Consider the following 24,907-nt stretch of genomic DNA (forward strand, 5'->3'; position numbering starts at 1 on the left):
TTTTACCGTAAAAGGAAATGCTAAAACGCAAGAAAGAAATATAGATGGAAATATTAATGCATTTTGAATTTGTAACAAGGGACATGTTTTGAGAGGGTAGCTTTTGTTTCGAGATCTGTGTGTGGGGATTTATAAAGTAATGTGTTATGTTTCCTGCACATAGGTAACTGGTGGCGAGCTACTGCAGTGTTGAATATTCTTCCTCCTCAGGAATTGTGTAGATTGGGATACTGATGCCTTGCACATGCAGCTTGAATAGTTATGTCACTGTAATTTTCTCAAATTAAATGCTCACCGTTCCGCGAGTTACCACAGTCACCAAAATAGCGGGCGTCAATGACTCTTCGAATGTAACATGCTTAACCATAACAATAATTTTACCTTCTCTCATGCAACATATTCGTTGCCTCCGCGAACTTACCATCAAGCTGTCGCCTTTTGGCCTAACCTAGACTTTGGAGTGTTCTACAGGTCTGCCAAAACTTATACCCAAAAAATAATATTGACTCAAACTAATGTCCATATTCTATTTGAAAACTTATGCCACACGCCACAGCTTAATTACACCAGAGCGGGTATTATGTGATGAAAATGTCGTAATCCATAATCATTATAATACAGCTGTCTAACTAAGTCTGTGGTTAATTGTCGCTGAGGAATTAAAAAGTTGTATCTGCGTCATTTGTGATGTGGAGTAATAAACATCTTCGTTGTATGGAACTACGACTGTTACGGAACGCCGGCCGATGTGGCCGACCGGTTCTAGGCGCTTCAGTCTGGAACCGCGCGACCACTACGGTCGCAGGTTCGAATCCTGCCTCGGTCATGGATGTGTGTGATGTCCTTAGGTTAGTTAGGTTTAAATAGTTCTAAGCTCTAGGGGACTGATGACCTCAGATGTTAAGTCCCATACTGCTCAGTGCCATTTGAACCATTTTTGTTGTTGTTACGGAAGATCACCGGTGTGGGAGCATGAGTAAATGGGTACCCTGGACTCGCAAACGATCATAGTAGCGTTCCCATAGCCACATCTATCTGTTGGGTCGGTAGTTCAGAGTTTATGATGTTGGCCTGTTTTTTTAACTTTCAGAGAGAATTCGATACAGTTCCGCACCACTGCCTCGTAAACAAAATACGCATTCATATGGAATATCCAAAAGAAATGAGTGAACACCATCTAGAAACACAACTAAGTGTATTGTCTTCGGTAAAAAGGCATCGTCAGAAAGGCAAGTAGTATGTGGTGTACCTCGAGGTAGTGTGATACTGGCGGCAGTATTCACGGCGTATACAGGGTTATTTTGCTAAGCGGGGACTAACTGCAGGAATCGACCCTGAGAAGATAATGAGCATATGGACATATGGCGGAACATACGTTTCGATGTAGGTACACGCACATGAAAGTGTAGATAAAATATCTTTGACAGTGTAAGTTGCGCTGACTGAGAGCATACGAGAGAACACTTAAGGCAACTGGGAATGTTTTTTTTTTTTTTTTTTGTACTGATATTTTCAGCACCGGCGCGGCCTCATTGCGTGTGTGGGTGGGGGGGGAGAAATTGTTGATGACTGCCTCGTATGAACAGTGAACGCCTCACAGGTGAGGCATATCTGCACACTAGTACAGACAGAAAATTCCGCTTGCCTGGTGTGTTCTCTTGCATGCTTTCCTCGTTCCTGCTTTGTCACTGTCAAAGATTTTGTATCTCCACCTTTAAGTGGGTGTATCTGTATCTCCCATGGAAGGCATTTCTGGCTATATGTCCATACGACAGTTTTTGGTCCTTTGTCTCTCAAGTAAAGTTTCTTACAGTCATTCCCCGTTTAGAAAAATCAACCTTTGTAAATAACCTGATGCATGTCTACAGCTCTGTGGCTATTCGGTGGCAAGTAGGTGACAACATTGTTAGAAAAGTGTCACGAAATTCAGAAACACGAGCAGATAATAAGCATTTAGTGCAAAGTTTGCAGCCGACCCTACCATAAATGTAATATAATGCGTATCTACAGACGAACATATCCGAAATCGTTTGATTGCATGGTCGGTTTTCAATCCCTGAAAACAATTGCAGCCACAGAGTATCTGGTGAGTCGGATCGCTGTTTACACTACCTCAAGGGTCGCTCAGCATCGGCTACAGAAATGCATGGCTTTGAGAAGCTGCTCGGTCTATGTACTTGTACTCCTGTCTCTGTAACTCCCGCGCACAGTCTTGGTGCTAGCTAGACTGTTGGTAGCACTTTGGAACTCACGAGATATCCTTCCACTGATTTCATGAGGTTTTTTCTTTTTTACAGCCACCTTCCGGAATGCTCGTTGGTTTTTGTCAGTCAGTATAAGAGGTCTGCCTGATCTTGATTTTGCTGTAGCTGTTCTTTCGCGCTTCCACTTCACAAACACATCACGAACAGTTGCTGTGGGCAGCTTCAGAAGGGTTTTAATGTTTGTGATGGATTTCTCAGGTGACATGCAATGACTAACCCACATTCGAAGTCACTGAGCTCTCCAGATTGATACTTACTGCTGTTAACTGCTTTCCATACTGCCGGGTCACCCCTTGTGACACTTAAGTGTGTCTTTAGCTTTCACAAAGCTTTCGACAAACTTCAGCACAGTTGACAAAAGTCGTGCAGGGGATTACCGTAACGGATATGCAATTGGTCTTAGACTTCCTATGAAACAGAACAAGCATAATGTTAGCGCAGTCTTCTGTCGTTTCTTGATAGAACAGCTTCATAACTGGAAATGAAAAGCACCAAACTCTGAATGTTCTACAGTATTAATTTAGAACAAAGTAAATTAAGGGAGGTTTACTATCTTTGGCCCGAAAAAAGCATGTTCTATGAGAATTCTTTTTCTCGAGATGCGTTATAGATATCAGTGTCAAATTTGGTCAAAATGTTTATTGATATTTCCTCTACAAACTGGAATTTTTTCGACCGGAAATGTCGAAAGCAAAGGCGGAAGTGCCGTCGGAACGAAACAAAATTTCGATGTAGACCTCCAAGCGCGGTATTGCACAGGTCAGCCGGCTCGTCTGAAATCAAAATTGAGTTGACGTTGGCGAAGTACATAAGATTCTTTGGGAGTTGTACCTCGCTTAAGTTATTTGAACCATAGGAAACAAAATGGCGGCCATTTGAAAAAAATAGGTTTTTTCATCGATTTTTCGACTTCGTCGGCCAAGTAAAAATATTTATAGTTGATGGATCGGAATAAAAGTGGTACAACTCCTAGACAATTTAGTTAACTTCGTCGGAAACAAAGAATCATGCTAAGCGGTTCAGTAGATTTGAAGTTACCATACCGCGCGATAAAGTCATTTCGAGAAAAACGGATTTGAAGTTTTGACTACATATAAATGCAATATTATACAACGTACGTTCACTCTGCTATTCTGGGCCCATAAACTAATCCTTCCTCTTCCTTATAGAGGGCGTTCTGTTCGATCTGGGCCGTCCAGCGCTGTTTCAGAGCCGCTCGTACGGCCGGTGACAAGCGGTTTTCGGCCGCTCGAACCCGGTGGTCCTCCAAATGCTTGGCGAACTGCGTTGAATAGTGTCACAGGGTGACGTCCATCGTTGTCATGGTCTTCAGAATTGCTGAATACCCTGCGTTGAAGCTGCTCACTGCCAGGAAAGTCGCAATCTCCACAGTCTTCGCACCAGGAATGCAAATGCTTGGGGGCTAGCTGCCAAACACTCGCGTTCAAACTTTCATTTGAATTTAGTGTGTTTCCTCCCAAGCACCGGTACAATAACTCGTCCTCCGAAACAAAAAAACTGGCGCGTGAAAAAGGCCGATTTCAGGCAGATGCATTTTTTTTTGTTCAACCGCGAATAACAAACATTTCCGTTCCGTATTCGGAAAAACCGTTTTCAGATGTGGATTCTAAACACTTTTATGGATCCAAAAATGCAATTTTAAAAAAATCGATTTTTTGAACCAAAAGATAGTAAACCTCCCCTTAATACCGTAGATCATCCACAAATTAGAGCTTGTCATTTATAAGAATGGGCGTCGTTAGGAGGGAAAAGGGCGTCTGGCTATCATTAAGGCATTGATAAGACTGTTGCTGTTCACAGTATAGCGTGCCAATCCGCTTCATTATTTTTTTCTAGGTTTTTGTCGTGCATTCGTCAGGGTTCGATAATAGTAGGGAGTCAGTCATTCACGATTTGGTAATTGTTTTGATTCTGTGGTTGGATGCCCATTGTCACTATAAACAGAAGCTGTCAGAGATTTGCTCAGGAAAGCGTGGAAAGTCGCCTACAACCAATCAGTATTGCTGCAGTAAAAGCTCATCGGTCGTTAATGCTAGCGTGGGATGAGATACTGATTCAGCTAACCTGTCTCGGGAGCTAACGAGTTGTGGGTTCCGCTACACTAGATACTAGTTTAGTGTATAAACACTGTTAATTGTATAATAATGTTAACATTAACAGGAGCAGGTATAGCCCCACACATCAGAAGCGTAAAATATACGTGGTCTACTTTCGACGACTCATCAATGAGAGCTTGTGGCGTGTAGACAACTGCTCTATTTCATTGTAGATCTCTTGTAGGTGTACACTACGTCACCAAAAAATTGAAAACATTTGGATAAGTTATCGTGGAAACTTAAATAAAGGTTGTTCCACAAAGAACGAAATTTTTAAATTTAGCGCCTATGTTAGGTTGCCGTACCCGAAATTTAAGCAACTGTAATCTGTTGATATTGCGATTACCTACTGTCATTATCAGCAGAGCGATACACGATGGACCAATGCATCCAGATTTTGAAAGTGCATTTCAAGTACGGTGAATACTCTTCTTGCAATTTTTGATAGGCGTAATGCACCTAATGTGTCAACAGTGCACAGACTAATAAGGAAATTTGAAGATACAGGGTCGACAGTTATCATTAAATCACCTGGACGTCCTCGTTCTTGTCAGTCGGTAGAGAATGTCGCTCTCGACAATGAGAGCGTATGAGTCCACTAAAGTCGATTCGCCGCCGTTCTCAACAGTAAGCCATTCCGAGAAGCAGTTTGCATCGAATTTCAACAAAATATCTGCATTTGAATTCTTACACGATCCAACTAACACAAAATCTGAAGCCTATGGACAATCTGAAGCGTCGAACATTTGCCGGTTGGGTATTCACAAAACAAGAATTCTGTAGTGACTTTCATAAGAAAATAATCTTCAGTGATGAGGCACACTTCCACCTTAATACTTATGTGAATAAACAAAATTGCCAGACTTCGGAGAGAGTCCTCACATGGTCCGTCAGAAGTGTCTTTATCCCGAAAGCGTCACTTTCGTGCAGACTAGTTGGGTCAAACTTTTTTGAAGGCGGGACTGGAGAAGCAGTAACAATGACTGATGATCGTTATCGCCACAAGTTTTTTATGGCCGCACTTGCAAGAATTTTGGAACACGTGGTTCCAACAGGATGGGGCAACCTACCACACCGCCGTTGAAACAACGATGTTATTGAGAGAAAGATGCCCTGCTCGTCTTATCTCTTGCTATGACGATCAGAACTGGCCACCGAGATCGTGTGATTTGATAGCATGTGACTTTTTTGTGGGGAGTGGGGTATATGTCAAATCGTGTTTTTATGTGAGCAATCTACGGACCATCCCTCAACTCAAGACAGAAATTAGACGTGTCATTGGTCAAATTCAGTCGGGACTTTGCTCTATGGTCATCAAAAATCTTGTCCACAGAGTGGATGTGTGCAGACGAAATTATAGCGGACAGTTGCCTTGTATTTTGTTTCACGTTTAATCGCAGTCTTTGTGTTTCATATTGACATAATAATATCAGGAATTTTGAGGTATTTACAGGTTTTATTGTTAAATTAAATATTTCATTCTTTTTGTGGAACACCCTATACATGAAACGACTAACAGCCTTTCTAACTAGCTAACAAACTTTCTATCGTAGGACACTGAAGTGTTTGGGAAAAAGCGTACAGGCCATTCCCGTTTTCAAAAAGGGTTGCAAGAACGATGCGCGTAATTAGAGGTCTTAACGCTTCTGCCATCCCATTGTAGAATTACGGAATATGTTTTATGCTGATATATTTGTAATTTTTTTTAGAGTCCAGAGTGGTCTGAAGTGAAATTGCAGTACTTACACCATAATTTGCTCACAAGGATTTCTCAATATTTCGGTAACTAGTTTCGATAAATAACGATAATATTCAGATTAGTGTAGAAGAGTAAAAAAGGATGTACATATAAGTTCCAAGAGTGCACCATGATTAAAATTATTGGCAATAACAAATATGTAATATCACTTTTATGTTAATATCAGCGAAGAAAACCTAACTCTGTGAACAGAACTTATGGAAAAAGTCTCAAAATATGTGTGTCGAGTGGCACCGTCGAAAAATAAAATATACCACTGAAGGACAAATGTGTGTGACCTGTATAGTGGGTCCAGCGTTGGCATACTGTGCTTGCAGCTGTGTTAAAAACAGCTAAAGAAGCTCTTTGCAAAGAGCAACATTACAGAAAAAGAACGCCTGCTAACACCAAATCCACATAATACTTGAATTCTACTGTCCATAAATCTCTCAACTGGAATGGCAAATAAGAATACCAGCAACATAAAAGCAGGCAGCCTATCAGAAGTACTCTCCACCACTCACTTATGGAACTGGTATTCACATGTAGGTGTAGGAATGATCCCAGCAAAGCTAAAAGTCCATCTCCTTGGTTTCTTATTTAAAAAAAACTGCTTTTGGATCAGTTTGAAACTTGGAGAAGATACCTTTTATTAATACCTAATTAACTTCTTACAAAAGATTGTATCGTAATTGAGATCAAAGGCTGTCTGCAAAAGTAATTTAACTTCAATGAAGCACTGCGAGTTGGTTCAGGTGAGGGCATTTCCCTCGTACTGTGATGCACAGTCTGCGCAAAATAACGTGGCCGGTACATGCGCAGTTGGAAGGCCACACGTGGGTATAGCGGTAGTTGAGGGGGGGGGGGGGTTGCAACTAGGCGTTATAGGGAAAATGCTGAGCCCCGGAGGAGAAGTGTTTTTTGTAAATATTGATTGGAGCCCCTTCACACCCACTCTTGCATGGTGACCATCCAAAAAGATCTGTCGCTTACGCTTTGGTTAGTATCAAAAAAGATGTCCACTGAAAATGCAACAAAAGCCGCTATTTATTTTTGCCTGGTTTCTTTGTAACTTTCAGAGAAGCGTCATGCGTGGCGAATTTCGTGGAAAAACCAACATATTACTCGTATTGCTACGTTAAAATTTGCATCTCTTCCCAAACCACAGCGGAGTTTACACAATGTCGCCTCACTAACATGTTGTGCAGACCCAATTGCGAGAGAATTCTGTAACAGTGGTTTATTAAGTGAGGAACTGGGCAAAAGTTAGGTCACCAGTTTATGAAAAAGCCCATCCTCGGTACAAAATAAACGGGTAAAGTCTTACGTTGTTCCAAAACCCATAATATTTTTCATTTCACCAGCTATCGACGGCCCTTAAATTTACATTGTTTCATCGATAAGTTCTATGGTTACTAGAATAACACGGTAGATAATGTTTTGCATACTAACTATATGGCAAAATGCTATTTGCCTGCTATATTTTGCCAAAATCTCATTTCGATTTCTCAAACCGTTTATGAAGTATGAGAAATGTTGTGGATATTGCACTCAGGCTTTATCGCTGCCGCGGCGCGATCACAAATGAGTGTGCTACTCAGATCAGTTTTATCGAGACTGGTCACAGATAGAGACCTCCACCCAAGTCTACAGAAAAATTAAATGTAAGCTAAATTTCTTATACGCCAACATATTTCCTTACTTACAGACCGTTCGCTGCTTCGCTCGTGTGGACTGTATGACCTGCAAAGATTTTTGCTTTTATTTAATTGAATTTTTATGTTTACAAATTGCAACACCTTCTAAGCTTTTCACGCTAATTAAGGCCATATAAGCATGGTCTTCTCCGGATGAACTACTGACCAAGAAGCGATTCTGATACTTGGAGTCAAAAGTTTTTGTTAATCATGCCTTTTGCATTCTTGTGGAGATATTTCCTTAGCAACTTTCATCCACTAACAAATATTTCTTTATATCTAACCGAGAAACGAAGTATCAATTTTTATAAATTTAGCTTTAAAATTTTTTAATGTAACGCATTATTTTCTTACAATTTTTGATTCCCTATTGCACTCACTTAGGGGTTGAATTCCCAGAAACTCTGAAACACGTATTTCTTTTTTTACAACCGAGAAGTCAAATACCAATCGTCATAGATGTAGCACTAAAAATCCTTTAAAAGTTCTTTAGTAATTATTTATTTCAAAACAACTGTCACCCACTATTTTACTCCCTTAGTGGCTGAATTTCCAAAAATGCTCGTATTTTTCTATTTTCTGAGTGTGAAACTAAATGCCAGTTTTCGTAGTTCTACCCTCAAAATTCCTTTACTAACGACTTACTTCCAAAAAAACTTTTCATCCCCTGTTTCACCCCCTTACGAGTGGAATTTCGGATTATCCCTTCTTAAACAATGCCAACAGTATAAGATCCACACCATTTCCAAATTTCGTTTCTATCCTTAGCCGTTTGGGCTGGGCGATGTCAGTCAGGACATTGCCTTTTAGATGTAGAGATTAATAAGAAACAGAGTACCAGCTGCATGCAGCCTGTCAACGGTTTCTAGGGTCAACAAAAATTCGAGTTTCAATATTTGTCTAGTAATTATTGACCGAATTTAAAAATTGAAAATGTTGTGGTGGTGGTGGTGGTGGTGGTGGTGGTGGTCTTCAGTCCAGAGACTGGTTTGATGCAGCTCTCCATGCTACTCTATCCTCTGCAAGCTTCATCTCCCAGTACCTACTGCAACCTACATCCTTCTGAATCTGTTTAGTGTACTCATCCCTAGGTCTCCCTCTACAATTTTTACCCTCCACGCTGCCCTCCAATTCTAAATTGGTGATCCCTAGATGCTTTAGAATGTGTCCTATCAACCGATCCCTTCTTCTAGTCAAGTTGTGCCACAAATTCCTCTTCTCCCTAATTCTATTCAGTACCTCCTCATTAGTTGCATGATCTACCCATCTAATCTTCAGCATTCTTCTGTAGCACCACATTTTGAAAGCTTCTATTCTCTTCTAGTCTGAACTATTTATCGTCTACGTTTCTCTTCCATAGATGGCTACACACCATACAAATACGTTCAGAAATGACTTCCTGTCATTTAAATCTATACTCGATGTTAACAAATTTCTCTTCTTCAGAAACGCTTTCCTTACCGTTGCCAGTCTACATTTTATGCCCTATCTACTTCGACCATCATCAGTTCTTTTGCTCCCCAAACAGCAAAACTCATTTACTACTTTGTCTCATTTCCTAATCTAATTCCCGCAGAATCACGCGATTTAATTCGGCTACATTCCATTATCCTCGTTCTGCTTTTGTTGATGTTCATCTTATATCCTCCTTTCAAGACACTGCCCATTCCGTTCAGCTGCTCTTCCAGGTCCTTTGCTGTCTCTGACAGAATTACGTCATCGGCGAACCTCAAAAGTTTTTATTTCTTCTCCATGCATTTCAATACCAACTCCGAACTTTTCTTTTGTTTCCTTTACTGCTTGCTCAATATACATATTGAATAACCTCTGGGATAGGCTACAACCCTGTCTCACTCCCTTCCCAACCACTGCTTGCCTTTCATGCCCCTCGACTCTTATAACTGCCATCTGGTTTCTGTACAAATTGTAAATAGCCTTTCGCTCCCTGTATTTTACCCCTGCCACCTTCAGAATTTGAAAGAGAGTATTCCAGTCAACATTGTCAAAAGCTTTCTCTAAGTCTGCAAATGCTAGAAACGTAGGTTTGCCTTTCCTTAATCTATTTTCTAAGATAAGTCGTAGGGTCAGTATTGCCTCCCGTGTTCCAATAGTTCTACGGAATCCAAACTGATCTTCCCCGAGGTCGGCTTCTACCAGTTTTTCCATTCGTCTGTAAGGAATTCGTGTTAGTATTTTGCAGCCGTGTCTTATTAAACTGATAGTTCGGTAATTTTCACATCTGTCAACACCTGGTTTCTTTGGGATTGGAATTATTATATTCTTCTTGAAGTCAGAGGGTATTTCACCTGTCGCATACATCCTTCTCACTAGATGGTAGAGTTTTGTTAGACCTGGCTCTCCCAAGGCTGTCAGTAGTTCTAATGGAATGTTGTCTACTCCCGGGGCCTTCTTTCGACTCAGGTCTTTCAGTGCTCTGTCAAACTCTTCACGCAGTATTGTACCTCCCATTTCGTCTTCATCTACATTGTCTTCCATTTCTATAATATTGTCCTCAAGAATATCACCCTTGTATAGACCCTCTATATACTCCTTCCACCTTTCTGCTTTCCCTTCTTTGCTTAGAACTGGGTTTCCATCTGAGCTCTTGATATTCATACAAGTGGTTCTCTTTTCTCCAAAGGTCTCTTTAATTTTCCTTCCATTTGTCTTCTAGCCATCCCTGCTTCGCCATTTTGCACTTCCTCTCGATCTCATTTTTGAGAAGTTTGTATTCCTTTTTGCCTGCTACATTTACTGCATTTTTGTATTTTCTCCTTTCATCAATTAAATTCAATAATTCTTCTGTTACCCAAGGATTTCTATTAGTCCGCATCTTCTTACCTACTTGATCTTCTGCTACCTTCACTGTGTCATCTCGCAAAGCTACCCATTCTTCTTCTACTGTATTTCTTTCCCCCATTCTTGTCAATCGTTCCCTAATGCTCTCTCTTAAGCTCTGTAAAACCTCTGGTTCTTTCAGTTTATCCAGGTCCCATCTCCTCAAATTCCCACCTTTTCGAAATTTCTTCAGCTTTAATGTCATAATGTAGTCATTAAGAGTTATAGTCTTGCGTTAAACCCTTAACACAAGAAGACAAGTATTACAGTTAGAAACTGTGTTTATGTCTTGTGGCAGCATAACTGGCCACGTGCATATATCCATATTATATTCTTCCAGTATTTGAAAATGAGAGCACTTAGTGAGAAAAACTTTGTTGCTAGTCACAGACACCCCTCAAAAAACGACGGAAGGGAAAAAGTTATAAATTTTCGCTTTGCATAAAGTAACACTTCAGCATCAGACATAACGTTTTAATTTATTACTTTTCTGTTAGCAACACATTTTGCTGACAGTATCCACATAAACCACTTAATGTATGTACAAAATTAACCTTACAAACGTGTAGATACGTGAAAAACTAGATTCTTAAAACGGGCGCAAATTACCCAGTCTGTACTCATCCAGTGTTTTATAATCGGAGAACTTGGCAGCTTCCAAAGAACGTAACACATAATTTCAAACCTTTTCCAAACTTTTTTCCTCGCTTAAGTGCTTAATGCAAAGTATTGAACACGTTAACTCATTTGTAATCAGAAGTTTTTTGTACATGGGAATTAGATTCTTTAAAGAATCGGTGGTTTACCGATGTTCAGTAAACTTTTTAAAATTCTGAAATTTAGATTGTTTTCCTTGTGATCAAAGAATAGCACGATTTAATTTTTTGTAGTACTCGTCGCTGAACCTACCAGAGGGTAGTTCAGGAACTTCGAGAGTTGTAGGCAAATACGTGCGTATGCCGAGCTACGATACTCAGCGGCAGTGGAGCAAAGGGAATGCAGATTGGCTGAAGCAGGGGCCGCGTCCTGCATGCTGCACAGAATTAGGAAGTTGCGACACTGTCCTGTTCGCGCCGTTCCCCCCTGTAATTCCCCCGCGTCCGTTTCAGCATACAAGGCATTGGAGTCGCTGAATTAATTGTTAAAGCAACAGCTCCTGCTGTAGTACGACAAAGAGCGAAGGTTTCTGTGTAACGACTTTCAAAATAATTAATAGCTCTGTTTCTTATAGGTACTTTAAAACTCGGCTTCATCCATTTTTTTTCGTAAAATCAGCTAGTAGATGAAGGCAGAAGCAGGGAAATATGTTGTTTCCCCAACTCAGTTAAGGAAGTCATTGATATCCGTACTTCCGTTGTAAGAAGCGGTTGATGTAGCAGCACGTGCATGAAACGACATTAAAATTGGCTTGGGAAATGCGTGTAACTACTGCGAAACAAGAAAGTAGTCTGAACTAGTTAGGATTCATCCAGACTCTGTAGTTTAACTAGACAAGATACAGAACTTGTCTATTGTGGGTGGTGGTTGTTTTCAGTCTGAAGATTTGCTTGGTGCAGTCCTCCAAGCCAATGTATCTTGTACAGTCTTCATCTCTGCGTATCTGTCTCAACCTACAATCATTTGAATGTGCTTGCTTTAATTATGCTTTCGTCTCCCTTTACAGTTTTTAAAGGATATTCCCTATCAACCGATCCCTTCCTCATGTCTGGTCGTCATAATTTTCGCCGTATTTCGACTCTGTACCACCTCCTTACTCATTCGATCTACTGATCTGATCTTGAGCATTTTTCTGTAGCACCACATTTGAAATGATTGTTCTCGTCTTTCTATTGTTCATCGTCCATGTTTCACCTCAGTACATGCTACACTCTAGATCCGTATAGGGGGATCTGAAACAGTTTCATCCGGTTTTTCAAGACGTCAGCCGGCCAGTGTGGCCGAGCTGTTCTAGGCGCGTCAGTCTGGAACCGCGCGACCGCTACGGCCGCAGGTTCGAATCCTGCCTCGGGCATGGATGTGTGTGATGTTGTTAGGTTAGTTAGGTTTAAGTAGTTCTAAGTTCTAGGGGACTGATGACCTCAGATGTTAAGTCCCATAGCGCTCAGAACCATATGAACCATTTTTTCAAGACGTCAGTCTTCTAGATAAATAGTAACTTAAGCTTCGAACTAAAAGTATGTTCGCGCAGGTTGTTAAGCTGCTGATTGTTTTGGTTGTCAATAAGGGTGTCTTTATTGCAGCTCACTCGTTCGTTACTAACATAATATACGCAGAATAGAAATGACGACTACACATCAACAAAAGGCGTCTTGCGAACCCCCCCCCCTCTCTCTCTCTCTCTCTCTCTCTCTCTCTCTGTGTGTGTGTGTGTGTGTGTGTGTGTGTGTGTGTGTGTGTGTGTATTAGTCTGGATGCTTATCATGAATCCGGCGTAGGCAAAACTAAACATTTGTGAAAGATAAGTGAAAATTTCGGCCCTAAGATTGTAAAGTTTCCCATGTTTATATGCGTAGGCATTTATGATACGTAGTTGTTAGCGTCTGAGATGGAAGACGTCTATGAAGAGTTACAGAAAGTGATAAATAACAGCAAAAACCACGAAATTATGATGGGATTTTAATGCTAAAGTAGGACAAAACTAAAACGATTCTTAAATGCATAGCTCAGAATATACGATAAATTACAAATGTCATACCTTAGTAGAATTTGCTGTATAAATAAGAGTTATGCCTCGGAAGCTACGAAAGTGTATCAAGATAACGGTGTGACAGGTCAGACCTACAGGCGTTGGACAAAGTATGGAAACACCAAAAACACAACACTTTACCATGCCCAATACGGTGTCGGATCACAGCTGGCATTTGAAACAGCTCCCAGTCGTCTCGACGCGGATAAACACCGATCCTGCTTGGTTTTAATGGGTATCTTATACCATTCTTCCTGCGAACTAGTGGCAAGTCCAGGTAATGATGAGGGAGATGGATGGCGATCACGCACACTTTTCTCCAAAGTGGACGACAAAGGCTCAAAAATAATATTGAGATATGGTAACTATGGTGGCCAGGGGACGTGCGACAATTTGTCCTTCTGCTCACAAAACCAGTCCTGCACAATGCGAGATGTGCGAACATGAGCACTGTCGCCTTGGAACACTGCATGAGCTTTGGGAAACAAAGAGTGTAATATAGTAACGATCTTACCAGCCACAATGGGCACACAATCCTTGGCAACAATGCGAGTTTGCCCAGTAACCGTGGAGCCCATGGAAATACCACGTTATGGGTTCCCACATCATCACGGAACCCCCGCCATATTCCTCTCTTGGGACGTAACCTCGACCAGAAGTTGGAGACAGCGTGAAACGTGACTCATCCGACCAAATGACTTTCTTCCACTGCTTCATAGACCAGGTTTTATGGCTACGGCACCTCGTTTTCCTGTTACGAGCATTTGCACAACTGGTGTGTTTTTGGAACTCCAGTTGGCGAATGCAACATTCAGTTCTGCTGTGACTCTTGTAGCTGCCGTCCTCTTATTTTGCGTCACAATCCTCTTAAATAAGCATCTATCAGGATCACTCAAAAAACACTTCCGGCCGCGTTGTGACTTGGAGGATGAAGATTTTTCCGCTTTCGCTGTATGCGGTGTAAATCTTCGGCTCCGTTGGTTATTGAAGCACCAACCGTACGAGCAGGAACAATTTTCCCACGTTCGAAATCACTTAGCTTCGACATAAAGCACTTACAATTACACAGAACGCTATTCTGACCACGATTGACACTTGCAACGGATTAGGGACATTGCACGGGTGCTGCTCGCGATCAAATAAAACACCAGGCCACACTCTGCAGGCTTGGCAAACATCAGCATTTATGTTCAAGCATGCTTTTCTCGCGGTTTTCCCGTATTTTTGTACAGTCCCCGTACACATACTGCTGCTGTCCAGTTTCAATCATGGCTCCAGTGCAGAACGAGGAAGGTGGCGCAATGATTAAGATACAGAACGTGCATTCGGGACAGACAGGGTTCAAATCCCAGTTCTGTCTTCTGATTTTACATGTTACCTTAATCGATTGAGGTGAATATTCGGTTGGTTTCTTTAAAGGTGAGACTGGTCATCCATTTCCGTCACTTGGCTAGAGAAAATAAGATGATGATTATACAGCGTTTTTATCGGAAACAAGACCCAGGTCAGAAAATAAAAAAAAATATGTATTAAAAAAAGAATGTCATACATATCCAAAATCCTGACAGGACGTCTGACCACATTGGCCCTCTGGCTGTGGAAAAGCTAAGGGATTCTAAGTGCTGATTGCTTGAACAAACACGCAGTTCATCAGATTTGGAGCCTTCTGCTTACCACCTTCTTCCATTTCTAACGACATGTGACTGAAATACGTTTTGGCTCAAATGCGGAGATTGACATCTGTAATTGTTCTTACAGGCCTTCCAGATTCTTAGCAGCATAAATGTTTCAGTGGAAAAATTTTGGACGAGGGACAAGAACGTAATGTGGAATAAGTACATGGAAAATAGATTTTGTCCTCAAAAGTAGTCATTCACTAACTGCCATATAAATGTTTACCCCGCTCTCGTACTACCATGCATTAAGATATACGAAATGATTGCATAGATTTACTGTTGGATAAAACACACAAGACTCTTCAGTTCATACCGAACAGACTGAGAAATTCAGTCCCGACAATAAGTGTTGTGGAATCGATGTTACTTTGATCTGCGAACACTGAAAGAACTGAGAATAATAATTAGAAATGAACACTTTATCTGTAAAAGAATTTTGTAGAATTACGTAAAAGTTGAATAATCTAAACCGGGAAACATTAAGAAAGAAACCTCACTGGTAAAAGGATATTTACGAAACTTTCAAGAACCCGTAACTATATACAGTTACCATTTAAGCAGCAATCCATTTGTGTCTCACTTCGTGCAGGGATTGGTGGTCTCGTTGTAATATCTGATGTGTTAGTCTCCTTTTGATGATATACAGGATACATACATTTTGTTTAGTTTTTACCCCATAAAATAATGCCGGTTATCTAGAAGGTGACAGCTTTGAATTACGAAGCAAAATGCAACAATTTGAAGTACCCGATACCTTAGGTGTCACGTGTTATCGCATAGATAAAAGCCCCGTTTATTATGTAATCATACTCGGCATATGACATAGCAGTCGCTTTAACTGTATAGGTAAGAGCTGGTAAGTGGTTCTTAATGCCAAAACAGCATGCTTCGATACAGATAGTCAAATCGAACACACACACACACACACACACACACACACACACACACACACAGAGAGAGAGAGAGAGAGAGAGAGAGAGAGAGAGAGAGAGAGAGACGTTCATGAACGTCTTCGCTATGGTGTAGGCAGGTATTACCCAAAATGGCTGAAATGGGGGGGGGGCAGGGGGCGGCGTCGTTGAATGTCATAGAGAGTGGTTTTCGGCTTACTCACTGATCATCCTGCTGTAGGATTTGGTCGGTTTGCTAAAATCACTTAAAACAAATTTCAAGGTGATTTGACATTTAATCCTAATCTTCCTTCCGCCCTTCGTTGCATAAGAGTAACAGATTCTTGCTGTTGCTAAACGTAACGAATTTTTCACAAAATTGTCTCCTAATATCTAATTAGACTGCATATGTCATTGTTCTGTATCGAACACGCCACATTGTGTACAATTTAAATTTGATTATTATATTTAGAATACTAGATTTTCATGCATGCGCAGACCTCCTGTTACGTGCCTTAAATGTGGGCCTACTGTGTTCGTTGATAAGGACTCAGTAGGAGGATTTACGAAGTCCGGGCGCCCTGTTAATACCTTGCATTGTACATCAGCAAGCGTTCCATGGAAAAGATTAAGATCTTTATTTTGTACTGAAACCAGTCTTTAGGTTTTCCTTGAAGATATTCAGATCTCAGTGACTCGCCTTGTCACACAGTAGTGAAGTAGTGAGGTGGCTCAGCTGCGGTTATGTCCTGCGTAGAGTTTACGAGCTTCGAAACAAAACAGGTATTAATATCACGGAAGAAACAGCTGATCTACAGCTGTCAGATTCTAGTTAGCTGACAGTTGCCATTTTTGGTCGACGTCACACGCAACATGAATGTACTGAATTTGAAACTTCAGGGAAAGGATAAACTCGTCTTTTGATCTACAAAGAATCATCGAAGGATTTCGAAGAAAGCTGTGATTGTAGCAAAACTGCAAGGAGAAAACTTTTCTCGTGTTAAGTGTTTGAAAAAGTTTTGTGCTACAATCCTCAAAGAGCCGGCCGCGGTGGCCGTGCGGTTCTAAGCGCGTCAGTTTGGAGCCGCGTGACCGCTACGGTCGCAGGGTCGAATACTGCCTCGGGCATGGATGTGTGTGATGTCCTTAGGTTAGTTAGGTTTAAGTAGTTCTAAGTTCTAGGGGACTGATGACCTCAGTAGTTAAGTCCCATAGTGCTCAGAGCCAATCCTCAAAGATATCAACCAAGATTTTTCGAAAAAGAAGTCGTGCGCGTCTTGAAGCATCTTTTTGGAGAGATTTTCAGATCTTGGCGGAAGTGAGTGTGGCGTTCTTCCGTTCCAAAACCCATTTGATTGTAACCTTGGTGGTGTGGCAGTTGAAGTATAGTTGGAGCTGTTTGATTTGGAAACAAATGATTTATTGAAAGAGAAAAACAGAGAAGGAAAACTACTGAAGTTTACCGCTGCTTACCTAAAGCCGAGTTTCTTAAACTGAAGAAATTTGCTGCTGATATGACATCAAAGTATGTCTGAGTAAAAGTTTTCGACAGTGAGGTGTTTTAAAGTCATCACATCGAAAGAGATAGACTAATGAGCATCTGAAAACAGTTCTGTTCATTAGATGCAGGAAACATTGATAGCATCTTGAAAGCCGAAAGTCAGTTTCAAAAAAATCTCACAAACTTTCTTTTACTGCTTAGTTCATGAGATTGGAGAATATGCTCCCACAAGCTCTGATATAACTATCTTTTTGCTAACGTCTCCTTATGTAATCTATTTTAGTAAATAAATATACTGGTTGTCCTTGTTTTTGTGCCACCCACTCATTATTAACACGGAACACTGAAGTTGGTTTCTCGTCTTTTTTCTCAGAGCTTTTGTTTTGGTTTGTAAGTTTTATACAGAATGATGATGCGGCTAGCGCACGTAATTTCATCAGTTATCCGGCCCGCCGTGACAAAAGTTAGGTGACCTCTGCTCTACGTCAATATTGTATGGTACGTAGAGCAGGGGATATACAGAACTTTGTCCAGGCTATAGTTCCACAGCACCCGCTACTCGTTCCTGTTAACCATCGTGCGTGTCCTCGCAAGAGAACCTCTCCATCCTGCCGTCGCATGTCAGAGTGCAGTCATCTCAATCTGACTCTCGGCCGCCCGAATCGAAACCTTCTTATTGTTATGGCTTTTGTTCCGAACAGAAAACGAGGGAACGCGTAAAGAATTGTGTACGGTTTCAACGCTGCACTCACTGCACTTGAGTGTAAGATTTCATAAGAATTACTTGTGCCAGGGTCAAGTATTCGCATGTTTACTGTGAAACACAAGCGTCGGAGAAGTAAAGTCCATCTTCTTCTCGGTTTACGAATCACTCTTAGACGCCAGAGGCCTTTATAATTGCAGGTGGCTACTTTTGAAGCCCAGGGGTGAGGGTCCCCCCCCCCCCCCCCCTCTCTCTCTCTCTCTCTCTCTCTCTCTCTCTCTCTCTCTCTCTCTCTCTCTCTCTCTCTCTCTCTCTCTCTCTGTGTGTGTGTGTGTGTGTGTGTGTGTGTGTGTGTGTGTGTGTGTGTGGGGCCTACTCCTGTTTCAGTGGGAGTCACTGCTGTCCACATTTCAAAGATTTTAGAACAAATTCTGAATACCTTAGTGTTAACTGATTCACTTGCGTGCCTAATACAACCCTTTCCAAATTGATAATTATAGTCTCTCATAGTGACAGAAGATGGCTGTACTAAATGTATGACCAGAGGCAAAGTGACACACTTTCACACACAAATCACATTGATGGTCAGTTTGTATAAAAGAGAATTTGTACATAGGAGGGTGTCAATATTCCTGAGACCAACCAGTGTAAAAGGTGGTGGTTAATATTGTTTTGTCGTTAGTAGAGTAGTAGTCCACAGTTAGTGGTCTAGAGGTTGACATTGTTGCCCCTGCATTGAGAGATCCCAGGTTAAATTCCCGACCAGATGGAGATGATGATAGCATGAGGACTGGGTGTTTGTGTTGTCCTAATCCTTTCCTCTCACTTTGATTGACGCACAAGTCAGCAAAGTGGTATCAAATAGAAAGACTTGCACTCGGTGACGGACCAACCACAGGCAGTCCCTCTCGGCCAATACTGCCGTACGATCATTTCAGCTAGAGGAGTAATAACGGCAGGATAAGATGGTCAGGAGAGTTCAGTGACTTTGAACTGGACTAGTTAGTCACTGGATGTCCCATGAATGAAAACAACCATTCACTACGTATCAACCATTCTAAAGCTGACAATGTGAGTTGTTTGTGATTGGATTGTGGAGTAGAAATTGGGGAACAGTCACAGCTAAATCAAGGTCAGGCAGCCCTTGTGTACCGATGGGCAGCGATTGTCGAGAATTTGGAAGATGGATGCAAAAAAATCACACGAAACCAGCAGAAGGAATCACTCAAGATTTCTAAAGTGCTACCAGTAGTCCCACTAACATGTAGATTCAATCTGGAGTACTGTGTTTACTGTTTTGTCTTCGTGAGTTTGAGTCATCCTGAAATGTTTTGAGGATAAATGCTAAATGTGTACTTTGTATTCTGGTGGCATGGCATTTAATAAGGTAGACATGTTACGCAGCACCTTTGAAGTTAGAGGCAATAAGATTTCTTTCTCCGTAGGATCCTCCCCTTCTGCCTGCTTTTGATGAGGTAACTATTAGTTTTGTTTATTCAGACACTTACCTGACTAGTTTCTGTAGTAAACTGCTTCATACTGTTTACCAAAGGTCTGTTTCAAGCAGGCTCCTCAATTGTATATCATAAAATGAATTTTATGTACACAGATTATTAATGTATTAAAATTTATCTTAAGTTCTCTAATGTAGCAGTCATCTCATATATCACTGGTGGAATACTGTGAAATGTAATTGGTTTCAGGTGTTTACTGATGGTATTACCAACAAACTGGTGGGGTGCTTCTATAGTGACTGTCCTGACGATGTAGTTCTTGTAAGAGTATATGGCCAGAAGACAGATCTCCTAATAGACAGACATGCAGAAACACGGAATATTCAGGTAACGGGAACTGATGTTCTGAAACTGTAGTCTGAAGTATCCATTAATGTTCTGGTTCTGGTGACACAATATTCTCATTGTCATTTTTGTTGATTAATTATAAAGTTGAAGGTGAGTAATACAATCTTTAAAAGACAAATTAACAATTTAGATAAAATTGAATAATACTGACTTTGTATTGAAAGCTGTAATAATGTTTCGTAAGAAATTTGATACACTGTTCCATTTTATTTTGTAATTTCAACTTTCCTTACAAAAATCGTAGTTGTTAGCATAAAATGTTTCTAATTATTTTCACTGCCACAGTGATAAGAATTGCAAATCACTGGTACCTTTTACTACATGGTAGCTGCCTGTTCCTTTATTGACATATTACATTGTTATTGTGATACTCGTACATAAAGGAATCATCCTCCTTGTATGATTGATTGGTAGGTGCTCATTACTTCTTAGGCTGCTAAAACAATTATTCTTCTCAGTCTATAATTTGTGTTCATTAAAAAGTCTTGTTCCCTATATGGAAAGATTAATATGGTATGCATGGGTAAGATAAACTGTCGTTATTTACATTTGGTGTTCCATTTTACTTAAAAACTTTTGCTTTATTGATAGTAAATTTTGATCTGTAGCTTCATTTGGAACATGCCATAAGCTTGCTGTAATGTAGGCCTATACGCTCCTCTAAACTAGAATTCTCTAGAGAGTATTTGAATGAGTTTGCCACTTGATAGAATTACCTGGCATCTACACATTAAAAGTCAAGAAACTTATATTAATGCAATTAAAAATATTTTATCCCCTGCAGAAAATGTGAATGTAGGACTTATGTGATGTAAAGTGTTTTGTGTGTGTGTGTGTGGGGGGGGGGGGGTTGTATGTATAAGGAAATGGCCAGAATGGAGTTAAGTGGCTCATTCCATACAGAAACCAGTTGGCTTCACTGCTGTGACTTAAGATGTGTGCCTTGTCATCACATGGTATGATAATTCAGCTGTGGTTCTATTAATAGAAGACTCCATAACAACTCCTCACTCATTAGAGGGCATGCATGTATTAGGTTGGTGCATAACTTAAATAAACACAACAGACTTTAATGAACAATAATATATTTTCCTTCGCTATTCACAACTGTCTACAAACGCTGGGATAACTTTTTGATTCTGTGACTAAAAATCACCACAACGGTCTACAAACGCTGGGATAACTTTTTGATTCTGCGACTAAAATCACGTGGTTTTGAGGTGAAGAATTTGTCAAGCCATGTTCGGAGTGCAGTTTCACCTGGAAAGGAAGTTCCTTCAAGGTTGATAGATAGAGAGCAGAAGAGATGAAAATCTTATGGCGCTTGATAGGGTGAGTAAAGCGGGTGCAGTAAGACTTCTCAACACAGCTCCTGTATAGCACTTTTTGTCAGTGCAGTAGATGTGGGTTGGTGTTATTGTGAAGTAGTATCAGTTCAGTGGTGGTTACACCTCGGGGAAGGAATTTGTAATACACCACACTATGGCTGTTCCTCCATATGCATAACCTTATCTCTTATGGGTGCATGCAGGTCTTTGTATGGGGAGTTGATGGTTTTTGGCCAAACTATGCCTTTCTTTTACTTTTATTTTAGCATAAAGACACCATTTCTCATCACCAGTAATGATGTAGGATAGGAATGGTTGGTGTTGGTCATGAGCCAATTGATGACAAGCAAGCAGAGATACGCATATGGCAACCCATTGATTTTTGGGATTTTGGCTTACAGCATTTGGTACACATACACCTGGTCTTTTGAACCATCCCATTGCATGCAGATATCCCACAGTGGTGGAATGATCAGTTCATCACATTTGCCAATTCTCAAATACACTTGCATAGACTTTTGTGGATTAATGTGTTTGAATTATATTCTTCAAAACACGAAGACCTTCCTGAATGTGGAGAGTCACTGGTGGCAAAATGATTCTCCTTAAAATGAGAGAACCATCTTCTTGCCGTGCTCTGTCCAGTAGCATTTTCCCCATACACGATGCAAATGTTTCTGGCTGCCTCCATTGCTGTCACAACTCTATTGAACTCGAACAGAAGAATTTCAGAAATGTTGATTCCATTTTCCAGTGTCCACAGCTCCACTCGCTATCTCCAGATGACAAAATGACAGTATGTAAACTTCGATAGCAACAGTGGACAACAAATAAAAAATGCCAGTCGATAAATAAACTCATAGCTACCAGAATACCAACATATAAAACAAAAATGCTGCAAACTTGTGCACCAACCTTATAACTTGCATAACTTTTATTGAAGAGAAATAATGCAAAACTAGAAAACTCGTTAGAAGTCTTTCAAAACTCCTTTGCAAGGAGCTTTGTTGAAAGCAAAGAATCAGAAGTGCTGTTGAATTGATGGATGCTGAAGAAACAGCCTGGAAGAAACTAAAGGAAGCAGATAGGGTGATAGGAAGATCGCGGAAAGTCAGTGCAATCGTAAAGGGAAAACAAAAGGGAGATGAGACGTAAGTCACTGAAATGGACAGGTGGTTAAGTCAAGGGGTTGTAAACCACTGACAGACTGCAGGTCTTCATGCAAAGAAAAATTTAGTAACAAAGACCACTGTCTGATGTTGGAAGAATACTCAGTAGTGGGAGATCATTCTAGGAGGGTAGTACTATCACCACGCCAAAAAATATCCTGTACCCGGAAGGAACATTTGTTGTCTCATCAGCATCACCTGTGCATCAGTGGACCGATGGTGCTTGCTTGTAAAAAGTGTTTATCAAGATTCATTGAGAGTAGTAACCTAGTGATAAATGCAACAATTAAGGTAAAAGCACCACTAAGTGATTAGTTCCATATGACATGAAAAGATAGTACTGCCTTCAGAGCAGTTTCTAAATTTTCCAAATGCCAGGAACCATTTGCTGTCTGTACCCGCAAGGAGACATGTGGATAAGATACCTCTACCACACAAACCTCGTGCTCAAATGTATACCCAATATAAGGTACAGATCAAAGACACAGTCCGTAAGCTGATGAAGTAACAAATCTTCAAATAAATGTCCTTCGTCTGACACTTGCCACCCATGTGTTCCAGTGAAGTGAAATGTTACTATTGGGTAAGGCAAAAAAGGAAGCTGTCGTAAGGAATGCCATAGTAGGCAGTTCAGTTGGAGAGGAGTGGACATCTCTAAAAATGGCAATCGTGGATGTTGGACAGAAACAGGTATAAGGAATGTAACTGCAAAGGAACCTTGGGTAACAGAAGAAATACTTAATATATTGATTTAAAAAAATGTTCAGGGGAAGACATGAATATAGCAATATTATCAGTTAGGAATGAAATAAATAAGAAGTACAGGGAAACAGAGGTGAAATGGCTGCAAGAAAAATGTGAAGAAATCAAAAAAGAAATGATGATAGGAATGACAGATTCAGCATATACAAAAGTCAAAAGAAGCCTTGATGAAACTAAAACAAAGGCCAACAATATTAACAGTGCAATGGGAATTTCTCTTTTAAATGCAGAGGAGCGAGTTGATAGGTGGAAAGAGCGTGTTGAATGCCTTTATGAGGGGAGGTGTTGTCTGATAATGATGTAATAGAAAAGGAAATTGGAATTGATGTGAGGATCCAGTATGAGCCAGAATTTAAAGGGCTCTAGAAAACTTGAGATCAAATAAGGGAGAAGGGGTAGATAAAATTCCATCAGAATTTCTAAAATTATTGGGTTAGGAGGCCGTCAAATGACTGTTGATGTCGGTGTGTAGAATCTGAGATTGGTGACGCACCATGACGCTTTCATAGAAGTATCATCCACACAATTCGAAAGATAGCAAGAGCTGAAAAATGTGAGAACTATTGTGCGTTCGGCGCAACAGGTCATACATCCAAGATACTGATAAAAAGAATGGAGAAGAAAATTGAGGATCTGTTAGATGATGATCAGTTTGGCTTTAGGAAAAGTAAAGACCTGAGAGAGGCAGTTCTGATGTTAATAATGAAAGCAAGACTGAAGAAAAGCCAAGACATGTTCATAGGATTTGTTGACCTGAGTAAAGTGTTCCACAATGTCAAATGGTGCAAGATTTTCAAAATTCTGAGAGAAACAGGGGTAAGCAGTAGGGATAGACAGGGAATGTACTATATGTACTAAAACAAAGATGGAACAATAAAACTGAAAGACCAAAGTGATTGGATTCACAAGAGTGTAAGACAGAGATGTAGTCATTAGCCCCTACTGTTCAATCTATACATCAAAGAAGCAATGGCCTCAAACAAAAGAAAGATTCAAGAGTGGAATTAAAATCTGGGTGAAAGTGTATCAGTGATAAGATTCGCTGATGACATTGCTGTTGTCAGTGTAAGTGAAGAAGAATTACCAGATCTGTTAAGTGGAATAAACAGTCTAAGGAATATGGAAAGCAGTTTGAGAGTAAAACGAAGAAATATACAAATGATGAGAAGTAGCAGTAATCACAATAGTGAAAAGTTCAACATCAAAACTGGTACTCATGAAGTAGACAAAGTTACAGAATTCTGCTAACTTGGAAGGAAAATAACCCTTGATGGTTACAGCGAGAACATAAAAAGTAGACTAGCACAGGCAAAGGGCATTCCTGGTGAAGAAAATTCTATTGGTATCAAACATGGGCCTTAAATTGAGAAATATATTTCTGGGAATGTACATTTGGAGTGCAGTATTGTGTGGTAGTGAATTTTGCACTTTGGGAGTACCAGAACAGAAGGGGGTCTTAAGTGTTTGAGATGTAGTGATGTAGAAAAATGTTGAAAGTTTGGTGGACTTGTAAAAAATGAGATTCTCTGCAAAAATAGTTAACAAAGGAACATATGGGAAATGTTGACAAGTAGAAAGAACAGGATGATAAGACGTTGGTTAAGACATCGGGGAATAACTTGCATGATACTTGAGGGAGCTGTAAAGGGTAAAAAGATATTGAAATACATCCAAAA

The 24,907-nt window shown here is 40.4% G+C and overlaps 1 protein-coding gene across 3 annotated transcripts in view; it reads left to right on the plus strand.

The window, feature by feature from the left end:
* LOC126198899 (ethanolamine kinase 1) overlaps window positions 1-24,907 on the plus strand; it is a 153,667-nt gene that overhangs the window by 89,541 nt on the left and 39,219 nt on the right. For all 3 annotated transcript variants that reach the window (XM_049935520.1, XM_049935522.1, XM_049935521.1), the window contains one exon: window positions 19,814-19,951. In XM_049935520.1, coding sequence (XP_049791477.1) covers window positions 19,814-19,951 — 138 coding nt within the window. The remainder of the gene's footprint in view (window positions 1-19,813; window positions 19,952-24,907) is intronic.

The sequence above is a fragment of the Schistocerca nitens genome, chromosome 8 (genome assembly GCF_023898315.1).
Source record: "Schistocerca nitens isolate TAMUIC-IGC-003100 chromosome 8, iqSchNite1.1, whole genome shotgun sequence".
NCBI classification, from domain to species: Eukaryota; Metazoa; Arthropoda; class Insecta; order Orthoptera; family Acrididae; genus Schistocerca; species Schistocerca nitens.